Raw genomic sequence first — 14,967 nt, 5'->3', positions numbered from 1 at the left:
AATGTTTTGCTTAAATTCTGTTTACAGTATCTACATTACCATCAATGTAGATACGGGTACATTACTATCAACAAAAAATGAATAGGACCATGCTGGTGCATGTTCAGCCCATTGGCTACAAGCCATCAACACTTACTACCACTTTACTACCGACTACCAACTTTACTACTTTCTAAAGCGTACACATTTGTTGTTGTTCAGATTATCAGATTATAAGATTTCCCTAATATTGTAGCTCAAATTTAGAGTTGATAAGCCCACCTTAAAATGATCTGCTCCCACAGCTAATTCACCATGATGAAATCTTTCAAATCAATTCATGCATTCAACTGCATTATTACAGTGCCATACACTCTACACAAAAATGGTGCTAAATCAATCTAAGAGTGGTTCATTGGCTCATAATCACAGGGGAGCCTCTTTGGTGCTACAGTATACAGCGCCTATATTAAAGGTTATAGCACCTTTGTCAAAGGGTACTACATAGGTGCCTAAACAAAGCTGAAGAACCAGTAGAGAACCTTTAAGATCCATTCAGGGGCTCAAGTGGTTCTTTGTACAGTGGTGTTTGAGCAGTGGTGCTTTATGAATTGAAGCACCGCTGAGGGACCACCATTTTTGTGTGTACTGAAATGAATGGAAACCAATTGCTTCTTGGAAGGTTACATAAAATTGTCAGTACTAATGTAAAGTGTACAGTATATGACTTCTAGACTGTGAGGCTGAGCTAAACATTTAACATTATACCTTGTTCATTTTGGACACCTCTTTATGCATTTGAATGCAGCCTCTGCAGTTTGGAAATTGCAGTGGTTCATATTGCGTTTTTGAGTTAAATTGCACATTCCAGGTTTGATTTGTCCTACCAGTGTATATACGCTAACACCCCCGGACATGCAATTTCAAGATTTTGTATGCCACCAAGCACACCAGTTGAGTATGCGTGTTTAAAATAATAATAATGATAAAAAATATATAATAATAATAATACAAATAATAGCAATAATAATACAATACAACATCTCAACTACCAAGTTAGTGGACCACAGTTGAACGTCCATAGGAGGAACGATGCAGAAATGAAGGGAGGGGAGTAAGCTAAAACCATACGGAGGGCTGTAGAAGTTAGGAGTCGAGATTGTTGGGTGACTTTGCCCTGCAGGTGTGACAGGGGAAGTTTTGCTTATCAGATTGATGGAGACTGTCTCACCAGGGAGGGGGAGGGAGAGGGGGGGGCGGCAGAAAAGTGTCTGTCTACTCCTCCTGATACCTGCCTCCCTGTCTGAGATGATATGGGAGATAATATTGATAATATTAAACGCAATAACTGTGTCTCCACCTTCCCTCCCTCGCCTCAGCCCCTGCAGGATAAAATCAATGTGCCATTCAATGTGATTTATAGCTGAAAATAATGGCACTGTTTAGGCAGGGAGGGGTGTGTGTGTGTGTGTGTGTGTGTGTGTGTGTGTACACGCACGTATGTGTGCTTTAGTGTGCCTACAGTATGTTACTGTGTACCTTTTTGAGCTGTGTGTGTGTGTGTGTTACTGTGTACCCTTTTGAGCTGTGTGTGTGTGTGTGTGAGAGGTTGATAGGTAGATGTGATGTAAAGATGGATGGTGTGTGCATATGGGATAATTGTGTCAGTTTCTGTGTGTGCGCGCGCACTGAGTGTGTTGATTTATTTGACGATGCAGATCCGATCTCTTAACTGTTACATTAATAACAGCGAGTGTGAGGGCGTCACGTGGTGCTGGGACGTTTATGGCTGGTATTGATCGGGCGTTATCGCTGTTTATCGAAGCGGGAATGCAAGGGTAAACACGGCCTTTGTGCACACAGCTGAGGTGTTATCGGGGAGGTGGGGTGATGATGGGGCGGGATTTGGGGATGGGGAGAGCGAGAGAAAGGAGATGGCGAGAGGAGGAAGTAAAGCAGAGAGAGAAGTTGGTAGGTGGAGGGAATTGATTGGGGCTTTGTTCCTCTGTGCTATTGTGGGAGGCCTGGAACAAGTATTATAGGAAAGTGACTAGAATAGAGAGAAAGAGAGGTTTGAAAGGAAGTGATTTAGCTGAGAACAACTACTGTATATGGGGAGGGAAAAAATGCCTATGATTTATCAAACATACAGTATGCCAGTTTGTGGACACTTTTATCCAAGGGGCCTTACATGCAATGAATTAGGGATGCCACCGATTATTCGAATTTTCGAATATTCGTTACAGTCTCCATAATCGAAAATGATTTTTAAAATTCGATTTTAATAATATATATATTTTTTTAATTATTTTAAAAAAATATATTTTTTTTTACTTTTTACTTTTTTTTTTTTTAACTTTTTACTTTCGTATGCCTTAGTTTCAATCAAAATATATGCTAATACTAATAATAGTAATATTATAGTCTTAATAATTGTAAATGGCCACAGTTTCAGAGCGTTTCACTGTTTCAGCCCAGCCCAAACATGAACTCTGCAGCCGCACTGAGGCCCCTGCTGGAAAGCATCCCAGCCCAAACATTAACGTAACTAATAATTGGGCCGCGCAACCCAGAAATGACCGTGATAATGCTAAAACAGGAGCAAAAAAAAAAAAAAAGAAAAAAAAAAATTTGAAAAAAAAAAAACATTTTTTTTTTTGAAAAATATTTTTTAAAAACGGCGCCGTCGAATAATCGAAAAATATTCGCCAGGGCTGTCCGAATTTCGAATTGGCTGAAGGTCAGATTGTGGCATCCCTACAATGAATGCAGCCATTGTTAACATAGATGGTACCCGTGGGAATGGAAGGCCTAACCCTAACACAGTTTTTTTGTGCCGTGCTCTATAGTGACTGTACAACCACTAACCCTGCCAGTGCTAGGGTCATGTTCTAACCATACGTTATTGTACAGCTTATAGAAAATATCTGATATCCAAGCTCACCAAGCACTACATCACCGCTCGGCATACACTGTCTTTCCATCACTGCTCGCCTGTCAAGCAATTATAATTTTGTGTAATTTCCTGAATTTCCTGGTGTTGCGACACGTGTGAGCTTGTAGATAAGTTATTTTTGGCGAAGAGATTTGGTGGAGACAGAAAAAGGCGGTCCAAGTACAGTTGTAACTCAGGTCCGTTTTACTGAGAATAGAGGGTTTAAGTGGTTAAAACAACAGGATAAACAGGGTTAATTCCCTGTGGGCTTGAACCCTAATTCTTGTAACCCAGTTACATGTTGTCAGTAAGTACCCAACCCTTGGCCAGATTATGATGTAAGGTTAACTGCAGGACACGACAGAGATCTTCAGTTAAGATAGTCCCTGTGATGTAACTATTAATCTGATCTATCTTATCATTAGTCACACTAATAGACAGACTCATCAGTGTGATGAACTGGTTGATATCGGCCACAGAGACAAAGTTCAGAGTCCACGCACGCATTCACGGATCCACAGATCCACACACAATTTACGCACATTCTCATTCACTTATGCCCACACAGACACACCTTCATACATGTTCACAGACACACCTACCGCGCGCACACACACACACACACACACACACACACACACACACACACACACACACACACACACACACACACACACACACACACACAAGCACACAAGCACACAAGCACACCAATCATAGACACACACACAGACACACAAATGTAATGTAACAAATAACACACAAGTCCACCCACACACAGATCTCTTTGATCAGGCAGCAGGAGGCTCTGTAATCATCCTGATCAATGCCAGTGATATCGATGCCACTGATTAGAGAAGAACACAGCCAGGCTCTGTCTTTGTTGAAGGTGACAGGAGTAGATGAGAGGAGGAACGAGATGCAAAGATAAGGACAGAGACACAGACACAGACAAAGAGAGAGAGAGAGAGACACACACACACGCACGCACACACACACACACACACACACACACACACACGCACACACACACACACACACACACACACACACACACACACACACACACACACACACACACACACACACACACACACACACACACACACACACACACACACGCGCGCACGCACACGCATACGCATACGCAGATCAACGGACACACAGAGGAGCAGGTGTCGATTGAAGGAGAGCGAGCGAATAAGACAGACGGATGGACCAAAAGAAAAAAGAACGAGGGACAACACAAAGAGGGAGTTAGGACATTGTTTCTGATGAGTCTTTCTTCTCCAGCGTTGCAACGAGAATCAAAGGGTCCATCTCTGGTTGGGGAGGTGTTGTGTTACACAGCCCAGGGAGCTTTTTCACCACAGTCTTTGATCAACAGACAGGAACGGCCACTGCCCAGACGCACGCACGCACGCACGCACGCACGCATGCACGCACGCATGCACGCACGCACCCACGCACGTATGCACGTACGCATGCAAACATTTACGCACAGCATGCTGTGCATGCGCACGGGTGCGCATACACACACACACACCAGAAATGAGTCACTGATGAATACCTTCTATGCTAGTGGCCAATCTGGCCATTATGCCAACGTGTTTAGTTATCACATGCTTATTGCTTATCCTTGTCTGTCCAGAGCCACGCACGCGGGACCCCCCGGGGGCCTCTGATGCTGAAGACAGGGGCGAGGAGGAGGAGGAGGACGGTCCGAGGCATAGCTCTGAAAAGGAGGGCGAGGAGCTCGAGCAAGATGAGGAGGTTCTACACTGGAGAGGTCCAGGTGAGTCCTCTTTACCATGCCTAACAATCAAGAATAAATCATATCACACATTTTAAGTCTATAAAATGTATGTTTTGGTTTGGTCTGGAATTTAAGTTGTTGGAATGTGTGTATACAGTATAATATAGGTGCATACACATCATCACATGATGATCACATCAGGCTAGATGTCCATATGAACTTACTGCAATATACTGTAGAGCAGTTATCTGCATGGGAATAAGAAGGTTCCGGGTTCAATCCCCACTCCTTCTGGCATCATGTCGAACTGAACCCTTGAAGGAGCACTTCACCTTCATATAATTATCTTCATATCCTCACTAATCCTTACTAATGCTCATTATAAGGCATGGCATAATGTCCGTCTACTCGCTCTCCGTCTCATTGGTGGCTGTGGACAGTTCAGAAACCTGCCGACCAAATGAAAACATTTGTCCTGACAAATACTGTAAAACACTCAAATGTCCCAACCTTCAGCTTTGTCAAATAAGCCTGGTTTTCACCACAATTAAAATAATAATTGTTGTTTTCAGCGCTTACATAGCGATTTGTCATGTTCTGGTCTGTTGAAAAGTGCAGTCACTAGGTGTGCTAAGCGCTAAAATAATTGTCCCCCATCCTGATGAAAATGGCTATGGTGCGCATCCATGTGCGCGTATACATGAACGTGCGCATACATGAGTGCATGAATGTGCACGTCAATTTAAGAGTCCCGGTTTCGGGCGTTGATATGGTCTTTGGTCACCCTACCTTAAAGGGCTATCCCAACCAGTATATTCTACTCTTATAATTTCATGATACTGTTAATAATGAAAACCATAATTCAATGTATTAAAAAAATGTATTCTACCAAAGCTATGAGGTTGTGTATGCACCTGTGTGTGTGTGTGTGTGTGTGTGTGTGTATGTATAATGCATGTACATGTATGCATATGTGTTGAAGTTATTACTCTTTTTCTACAGTATATTAGCCTCTAAGTTGTCACTGTCCATTAACGTTGTCCTTTTGTTATCCTATTGGAGATGTGAATGTGACAGGCCAGGGAATTTATTCAACTCGTGACAAAAACACAAACAGAGCTAAGAGGAGATAACAAGCAAATCGCCATAATTTTATTATTTATTTCCTCTCTTATCATGGTTTGTTTGGTTATTTATTTCTCTCTGTCTTCAATGAGTTAAATAATGCAAGAAGATTACCACACTATCTCCCATATTTCCTTTTCAAGCTGCACACGTTTTAAGCACGTCTGCACACGTGGGTTTATGGAGTGTGTGTGTATGTGTGTTGTGTGTCCGTATGTTTATGAGTGTTTACATCCACATGTATGTGCGCAACTGCACATACATCATTGTGTGAGTGTGACCGTGTGTGTGTGTGTGTGTGTGTGTGTGTGTGTGTGTGTGTATGTGTGCGCGTGTGTATATGTGTGTGTGTGTGTGTGTGTGTGTGTGTGTGTGTGTGTGCTTTTGAATTCTTCTGGTGGGGAGAGAGGATGTGTTCATTATCGTGCTGTCCCAGCCTCGTCCCTTTAACAGTAATTGGAGCGATATTAATTGCTGTGTGGTGGCTGGTTGATGGTAGCACCGTGATGCTGCTGTGATAGGGACCCCGTTTGTGTGTGTGTGTCCCCTCCCTCCCGTCCACACAAACTAACTGCCGGGCGAGCGAGGGAGAGGGAGAAGGAGGGATGGAGGGAGGAGGGGGGGGGTTGAGGGAGAGATAGCCCCTCTATCAGCTCCGGAGCAGGCGCTGTCTTTATCAGGAGCACGATTGGCAAAAGGGAAACTTTGACCGGTCTGAATTTTTCTCTTATCGTCAAACCCCCCCCTCCCCCTCCCCCCAACACCACCACAACCCCCGCCGTCCTTCCATTCCTCTACCCCCCCCTTTCTGTCTTCCCTTCTTCCATTCACCCTCTCCTCTGCTCTCTCCATCACCACTAACAGCACCCCCCCCCCTTTACGTTTCTTGTTTTTCGCTTTCTTATACCCCCCCCCCCCCTCCACGCCCCAAGCCCCCACTGGCATGTTAGGAGTGGACGAACGGTGAACGTTCTCTTGTTCATACACACGCTCGCTGTCTAGCAGACATTTCCCATAAGCCAGGAAGGCAGGAAGAGAGAGAGAGAGAGAGAGAGAGATAGAGAAAGAGAGTAGTGTGTGAGAGAGAGAGAGAGAAGGGGGGTGGGGGGGGGTATTAGCTCGTATGGAAGAAAACATGGCTTTATCTTATTTGTGAATGTTAGCATTCCGCACGTTTCTCACTGTCGTGGGTTTTACCCTCTGGGCCCTGGATCGCTCCCGGTTTGTTGAAGGACCCAAAGTTTCAGCTTATTATCATTTGTGTTTAGAGTTTTGGACATATGCGGCATGAGAAAATCATGACAAATAAAGATTATCTATCATTACATTCATGCACATTTGTTTTTCACCTTTACTTGACCCTTGGTCAATTGCATCTACGTGACAAAGTATCAAGATTTGTCAGTTAGTTTGTCAAATGGACAACGTTTTTTTTAAGTCCTTCGCCAGGTTCACAGACAGACATCACAAATGTTCATCTCTCACCTATTTCACTCCTATTCTGACACAATCAATCTATCCCTCTCTGGCAATCTCTTCGTTTTCTCCCATTTCTCTTTCTTTCTTGCTTTCCTCCATCCTCCTGCCATCTCTCCCTCCGTCGCTGTCTCTCAACCCCCCCCCCCCCACACACACACACCTGTCCATGCCTTCTCTCTCATCTCTTGGCGATTGCAGACAGGCAGTCATGGCTCTGTCTGCTAGTAATTGGCTCTCTCAGCCTCCATCCATCCTTCCCTCTGTCATACTTCATTCCATCTATCTTTCCAGCTCTCCATTCCTCTGCTCTCTAGATGTTTATGTCATGGCTGTTATGCGTCACGCTGAAGAAATATACAACTATCTCCATTCATGTCCTAAGGCACTACTCATAGCTCAGCTGACTCCAAATTTGTTGAATGTAAATTTCCGTTGCATAAAATTCCATGGGGGTTGTTTTAGTTTAGTTTAGTTCTATTAGATTTCTTTTATTATTTTCTGTCCATTTTAACTGTAATATTTTTTACAAATGAAACAAAGTCTAAGAGTTCAGAACAAACATGTTATAAATGATAGAATTTAATTGAATATTCTCTTTCCATGTACAGTAGTCCCTTTTGTATTATTATATCCATAATAATCACATTTTGTTCTGCTAAATAAGTAGGGTTGTCCGATATTGGCTTTTTTACCGATAACCGATATACCGATATTGTCCAACTCTTAATTACCGATACCGATATCAACCGATACCGATATATGCGGGGATTATTGTGATTAGGGTAAGCTCAAATTTCATATCACACACACCATATACAGTAAGAACTCCTGTAACTTATTTATAAAGCAAAAAAAAAAAAAAAAAAAAAAAAATGTTTTTCTTTTTTCAAAAACCGATACCGATATTTTCCCGATATCAATTTTTATGCTAATATCGGCCGATAATATCGGGAGGCCGATAAAATCGGACATCCCTATAAATAAGACGTCACCATAGAAAATAACCAACTTCCTACAACAGCAAAAATGTTATTAATTATAATTTGTGTTTGTTACCGTCTCAATAATAATAATTATTATTAATAATCATTCAATGAATTATATGGTATTATGATTTTAAGGCATTAATGGTAATTATTTTGATTATTTTTTATTATTGATTAATATCCTGTGCTCTTAGATAGTAACTAACAAAGCAGCAGGTTTTTCTACACTCTTCTCTGTTCATAAATAGCAATCAAAGTATTGCCTTTGATGTATCGTCTTCTGATATGGAAAATAAAACAAAACATGGAAACCTAGGATGTTTGGATTGGATGTACACTACAGTACACTGGAATGTATTGAAAGCTCCAGGAATATTCCGTTTCTCCATAATATTCTCCATAATATGGAGAATTTCTATTTGTTTAGCAACAGGACTACAGGTCTCCCTACCTGTCTTCAACTCCTTGAAAACAAAAACATGGGGGAAAATGTACTTATGAAATCAGTTTTTTTTATACGTATAATGTAAGATTTGTGTGTGCATGTGTGCATGTGCACGTGAGTTTGATGTGGTGTGGTGTGGTGGTATGGTGGGTGAGAGAGGCTAGGCGGTGGCTGGTCCCCAGTCCCTATCAGGGATGGCATGATACGCTAAAGCCGCCTTTTTAATCTACAATGTGTCCATGCTGCATGATATGCAAAATAAATTATGAGCAGGAGAAAAAAAATTATCTTTTGAATGACCTTGCTGGCTGGAGGGTTTCGATATTTTCTCCCTCACTGCTTAAAATTCTTGATATGCAAATAGTGTCACAGTAATCCCTTGTCATTCGCTGGCTGTCCGCTCATATTCTCTCCTTGCCGCCTTTCCCGGACCCATTGTCACCAGCCGTGTTTTATTGAGTGAAAATATTTAATGTACTAACTATATATATATATATATATATATATATATATATATATATATATATATATATATATATACACACACACACACACACACACACACACACACACACACACACACACACACACACACACACACACCTTCTGTGACCCTTCATAAATAAAAACTAGTCATGTCTGCGTCTGGTGGTAGACAGTTGCAAACACCATGTGTTCCTTGTGAGCGTTAGGACCCGAGTTTGAATCTGACTCCTGGTCTTGTCTCTCCTCTCTCTGCCCTTGGTTTCCCGTCTCTCTGCACTCCTCTCTCTGATAAGTGAAGAATAAAAATGCCCCCACCCCACACACCTTAAAAGGCATAACAATCTCCCCCACTCAAAGGAACTAATGCAGTGCTGGAGTGAGTCACATCTTCCTACCATGTGTGTGAGTCTTCAAGGAAAGGGGTCTTTCTCTTTACTGTACAAAACAAAATCTTGAAAAGTTAAATTAACTAATTTCCGCCTGGCATCCCAATTTTGGGTACGTCATTATACAGTAGGTGAAAGCTTGATTTTTTTTTTCAAAACATAAACAAAATACAAATTGACAAATCTCCAAGCTCACAACGCGCCGTGATGCAACCCTATTCTGGGCATGTCAGAATAGGCAAATATGTGGCGAAAGTTCACAACGTGTCTTTGTGTAGATCAGCTATTATCAGCTATAAACGAAGACATTTGGTGTAGAGGGAAATATCGAGGGGACCAAGTGTAGATCCCAGTCAGCGAAGTATAGAGGATTTAAACTCAGGCTTTTTTTACTATGTATGTGACATGAGTTTAAAAGAGGGACCACTCCGAATTGCCCGATCACACTTTTGGACATCTAGTGAGTGGTGAGCTTTGAGGAGTCAGGTCTAGTGTAACCATTCAAGCGAGCCCACGGTTTCCTGCCTTCCCAGCACTTTTCTCCCCCCGACTCCTTATCCTCCCCAACAGAGTAATTCAAATTACCTCCAATAAAGCATTATAATGGCAAGCGTAATAATGGATATTATTATTTACCAAGCATGGTGGTGGTGGTTATCATATAGTAGTTAATTATAATAGAGCAAGGAGGCACAGTATATGCATATTATCATCACTGTATAAAGGATTCTAATTTATTTAGGGTAAGGAGCGAGAGATATGGGGGCTTGGTTGAGGCAGTTTCTGGATGATAGGGAAAGGCGAGGTGTTTTGTGCGAATCCGTGCGTGCGCGCGTGCGTGTGTGTGAGCGTGTTTGTGTTTGTGTTTGTGTGTGTGAGTGTGTGTTCCAGGTTTTCTCTTGGTCAGCAGACAACACTTGCTTGTGTTAAAAGGAGCTAATAAGACCAGATGAAGGTAGAGGAGTGCAGGGGTAAAGGGAGTATACACCTGACCCTGCACTGTAAAAAAAACAAAAAAAACATAACCACTTAAACACGTTGTGAGCTTGTAGATCTGCTATTTTCATCGAATGTTCGCCTATTGTGACATGCTTAGAATAGGGACACGAGGGTTCATGTAGTTAAAACAGTAATGTGAGTAGATGGATATACTGGGGAAAAAACAAAAAAGTAAACGTGATATCAGCAGATGAAATGTGGTACCCACTAGACTAATGATATTTTTATTGTTTGGAAAAGGAATGACATGAAATGTATGAGCATATTACAGTTGAGGACCTTACTTTGAAGGTTACATGTTTTTTTTAAGGTACATTTGCATAAATGGTAGTTTCTTTCTCCATCACAATCATTATTTTCATCACGGGACAATGCCTTGTGTTGTGCAACTATTCAAGGAAACCATAGAGAGAAAAAGGTTGCACAGCCAGGCTACATTTAATGCACATGCCTTATCTTGGTAAAAAAAAAACTTTTAATGAAAGCAGAGAGGTGCTAATTTGAATGGACGTCTCACTGTGTGTGTGTGTGTGTGTGTGTGTGTGTGTGTGTGTGTGTGTGTGTGTGTGTGTGTGTGTGTGTGTGTGTGTGTGTGTGTGTGTGTGTGTGTGTGTGTGTGTGTGTGTGTGTGTGTGTGTGTGTGTGTGTGTGTGTGTGTGTGTGTGTGTGTGTGTGTGTGTGTGTGTGTGTGCGCGTGTGCGTGTGTGTGGGGTACTGTGGTAGTTTCTGTACAGTTATCTGTTATCTGGTAGGCCAGCAACATAGAGTAGCATTAAGACAGTTAACTCCTGATGAGATGTCATCTCCAGACCAATGACCATACAAGGTTGGCAGGGGTGAGACCAGGATAGAGACATTCAGGTTTAGAGAGATGAAAGAGGGAGAGAAACAAGTGAGAAAGAAAGAAATAAAAATTAACACACAAGAGCGGTACAGATATGAGATTAGGATAGAGGGATCAGGAGAGATATTTGAAACCAGTGAGGTTAGAATAGAGGGATGAGTAGTGAAGGGGTAATACTATATGCTTTACAGAGAGAGCGAGGTGGTGAGTCAGTTATGAATGATAAAGAATAATGGACAACTAGTCCATACCCTTGGATACACACTTCCCAGCTACTGTACGTGCAGACTTAGGACTGCGAACGTGACTACAGATCTCATAGCCCAGAAATTAATAGCATCAATTTGGGTTAAATAAAAGATCAGCTTTGTCAATCCCTGCATGTGCCAATAATCAATGCCTATGTGCAATTTCAGATCGATTGGCCAACCCACTGAGGAGGAAAATGCATGAGAATAGTCCCTCCCTGCATGGGAAAATCTGTTTTTTCAGATTGATTGGTCAACGCTGTAATTTTTATAGAACGCACCAGTTTATTATTATTATTATTAGGGGGCCAAGCATGTCAGTCTTTTGTATTTGGTGGTTTTCTTCTTATTTGGTGGCTGTTGTAGCTGAATGTGTTGAGGGAACGCCTGGGAAACAGAAGGTCACAGGTTCTATTCCAGGCCCCGGCTAAACCGATTGGCCAGGAATAGTGATGAAAAGCTATAGCCTAATTAGAATAATTTATTGTTGAAATTGGCAAACCTTTGTCTTGATGACTGAAAGAGTTTGAAATCTGCCATTATAATATCCACAGTCCCCCAGAACTCTGCTCAGTAATGCAACCAATGCTCATTTGTGAATTGTCTTTTTTCTCTCAAGTTCAGTCTATTATGTTTCTATGGCTTATTGCGCATATTGCATATTGTTTTTTCTATATTGTATTGCATTGCTTGGCCCCCGTATTGCTGCTAGCAGCTATATTTATTATTATTTCCAGATTCTCAGATGCAAGAGTAGACTTTGGACTTTTTGATACATCTCTGTCTCTTTCTCTCCCTGTCTCTGTCTGTCTGTCTTTTTCTCTTTCTCACTCTCTCACCATCTTTTGCTCCCTCTGTATGTCTCCCCGTAACCTTGTTCCATATCATAGGCAGCAGATATCTCTCTCTCTCTCCCTCTCTCTCTCTCGCTCTCTCTCTCACTCTCACTCTCTCTCTGTCCCTGTTAGCACCCTGTCAATTCCACCTGTCAATCAAGGCGGTCTGAATTTATGATTGGTTGTCATGTCTCCAGCGGGCTTGTCTTGTCAGCTGGGCCGCCAGACACCTGCACAGAGCTAACCTCAGAGTGCAGGCGGCGGTGGGGGAAACTGACGACTTGAAGAGAACTGCAACGGAAACCTGCTTATTTTGGCACATGTTTGCACAAAGAAAAAATCCGAGCCGTCACAGCTACTGTATGACACTCAAATAAATATGCAAGATTTGGCAGTACAGCGTAGTTCTTGAGTACGTTTTGGGGTTTGTGTTTCACTTTGTTGGGGCACTCATGTGCATTTATTAACCCCTTTAATTGTGGCATACTGTATGAATTAATGTTGCAGGGATCACCTGCCTAAGTGTACTAAGCTCGTGACAGACTCACCTTTAGTTTAATTTCTATTTAAAGACCAAGCAAAATTTTGTCCTTAGCTGGTAATGGGAGGTGTTGCCTCCAGGGTGCCTGAAGGGCCTGAAAAACACACACACACACACACACACACACACACACACACACACACACACACACACACACACACACACACACACACACACACACACACACACACACACACACACACACACACACACACACACACACACACACACACACTCCTCTTCCCCCCCATCTCCTCACTCCAGCTTGTCTCTGATGTGTCACTCTCTTCCCCTCCATGATGATTGATAGGCGCAGGGGCCATAATCTTTAGGAACATTTCTCACTGCTGTCCAGCCCCTATCACCCAGCTGCTCCCATGGTCCATGTGTTAGCCCAGGCAGGCTTGGTGTTGATGGTGGGACGGGACGGGACATTGGCACGCTGATTACCACCCTATCAGATGCCTGGCCTCTCCTGCAGTCGCTGCACCACATCCTGCAGACCTTCCTCTCCTGCAGAAATACGCAGACACACACACGCACACACACACACAAACAAATGCATGCACACGCACACATGCACACGCATGCACACGCACGCACACAGACACACTTTTTCTCTGTCTTTGCTTAATTTTTGTCCTTTCATGCTCTCTCTTTCGTCACGATAATGCTTTATCGCTCTCATGTCCCCCTCTCTCCCTCCATCTCTCATACACTCACTCTCCCTTTCTCTCTCCCTCTCTCTCACATTCTCTTTCTCTCTCAGTCCTCTATCTCTTCCCCACCAGACTTTCACCAGCTTCCTTCCTAGACTTATTAGACAGGAGTTAGTACAGCAGTATGGTGTAAGGTCTGAGGAGTGTATCTGTGTATGTGTAGAGATATAAGGACTGTATTCAAATAGTGAACCTAAGTATGCAGGTTCAAACCATATGAGTATGGTAAATGGTGCGTTGTGGTACTAAATATTATTTAGTACCACAATGCACATTTTACCAGACACACACGGTGGAAATGTTGGTCTTACTCACACTCGGGATGTTGGAAATCCCCCCCCGAATCAATTTATAAATTATGACAATGCAAGATATACGTACTGTAAGGGTGAGATATATTTGTGTATTTTTTCTAGTTGCAGACTTTGAACACAATGTTGGAGGAAAGTGCTAAATTTTACAGCTCCACGTCGTCTTGTCTGTTTAATTTCTGAACCTCTGAATGACCCTGAGTATGTCGAGCGAGTCTATCACTCTTTAACTTTTCACGTTTCCCTTTCCCAGCCCGCATTGCCGATACCGGCCTGATTGAAACGTCCTTCGCGGAGCCAGAAGGAGTTGTTAAAGCAGACATGAATTAATGATTGAATTAATTATCGGAGTCACATAGCGTACAATTAATTTTGTGGCTTTGCCTGAGTCTTTTTTTCCCTGCCGTCGCTGCGTAGAGAATGTCAAGAAACATTTTCTAATTAATTTATGTGTGATTATCAGGGATAGTTTCTGGAAGGTCTCCACTTTCAATTTGTGAAAGGCTAGCAGTGGAGTGAGGGGAGGCTGGGAGAGATGGGCATAGGGAGAGTGAATAAGAGAGTGGGCGCACACACACGCACACACACGCATGCGCACGCACGCACACACACACACTTGCGTACATACACACTCTCTCTTCCTCTGTCAATTTCTCTCACATAACCCCACACACACGCACACACACGCGCGCGCACACACACACACACACACACACACACACACACACACACACACACACACCATGGTTTTGTGCTAGAATCACTTTCTTGAGAATCCCGCCCCATTCCTTGAATCTTGACCCCTTTTAATGATGTTCTTTCTAGTCTGTTTGCTCTGAATCACCACATGAATAATGGAATGTGTTGAATTTTTAACAGTACTACTAGGGGT

At 42.6% G+C, this 14,967-nt stretch overlaps 1 protein-coding gene across 2 annotated transcripts in view; it reads left to right on the top strand.

The window, feature by feature from the left end:
• The window catches only part of zfpm1 (zinc finger protein, FOG family member 1), a 93,268-nt gene that overhangs the window by 45,715 nt on the left and 32,586 nt on the right, over positions 1–14,967 (top strand). For both annotated transcript variants that reach the window (XR_014601019.1, XM_084060328.1), the window contains exon 3: positions 4,566–4,709. Coding sequence is in view for 1 of the 2 variants with exons in the window: in XM_084060328.1 (XP_083916454.1) it covers positions 4,566–4,709 (144 nt within the window). In the remaining variant the exon portion in view is untranslated. The remainder of the gene's footprint in view (positions 1–4,565; positions 4,710–14,967) is intronic.

The sequence above is a fragment of the Gymnoscopelus microlampas genome, assembly GCF_963454915.1.
Source record: "Gymnoscopelus microlampas genome assembly, chromosome: 6".
Lineage (NCBI taxonomy): Eukaryota > Metazoa > Chordata > Actinopteri > Myctophiformes > Myctophidae > Gymnoscopelus > Gymnoscopelus microlampas.
The sequence above is the reverse complement of the archived record's forward strand: the minus strand, read 5'-3'. Positions and strand labels throughout refer to the sequence as shown.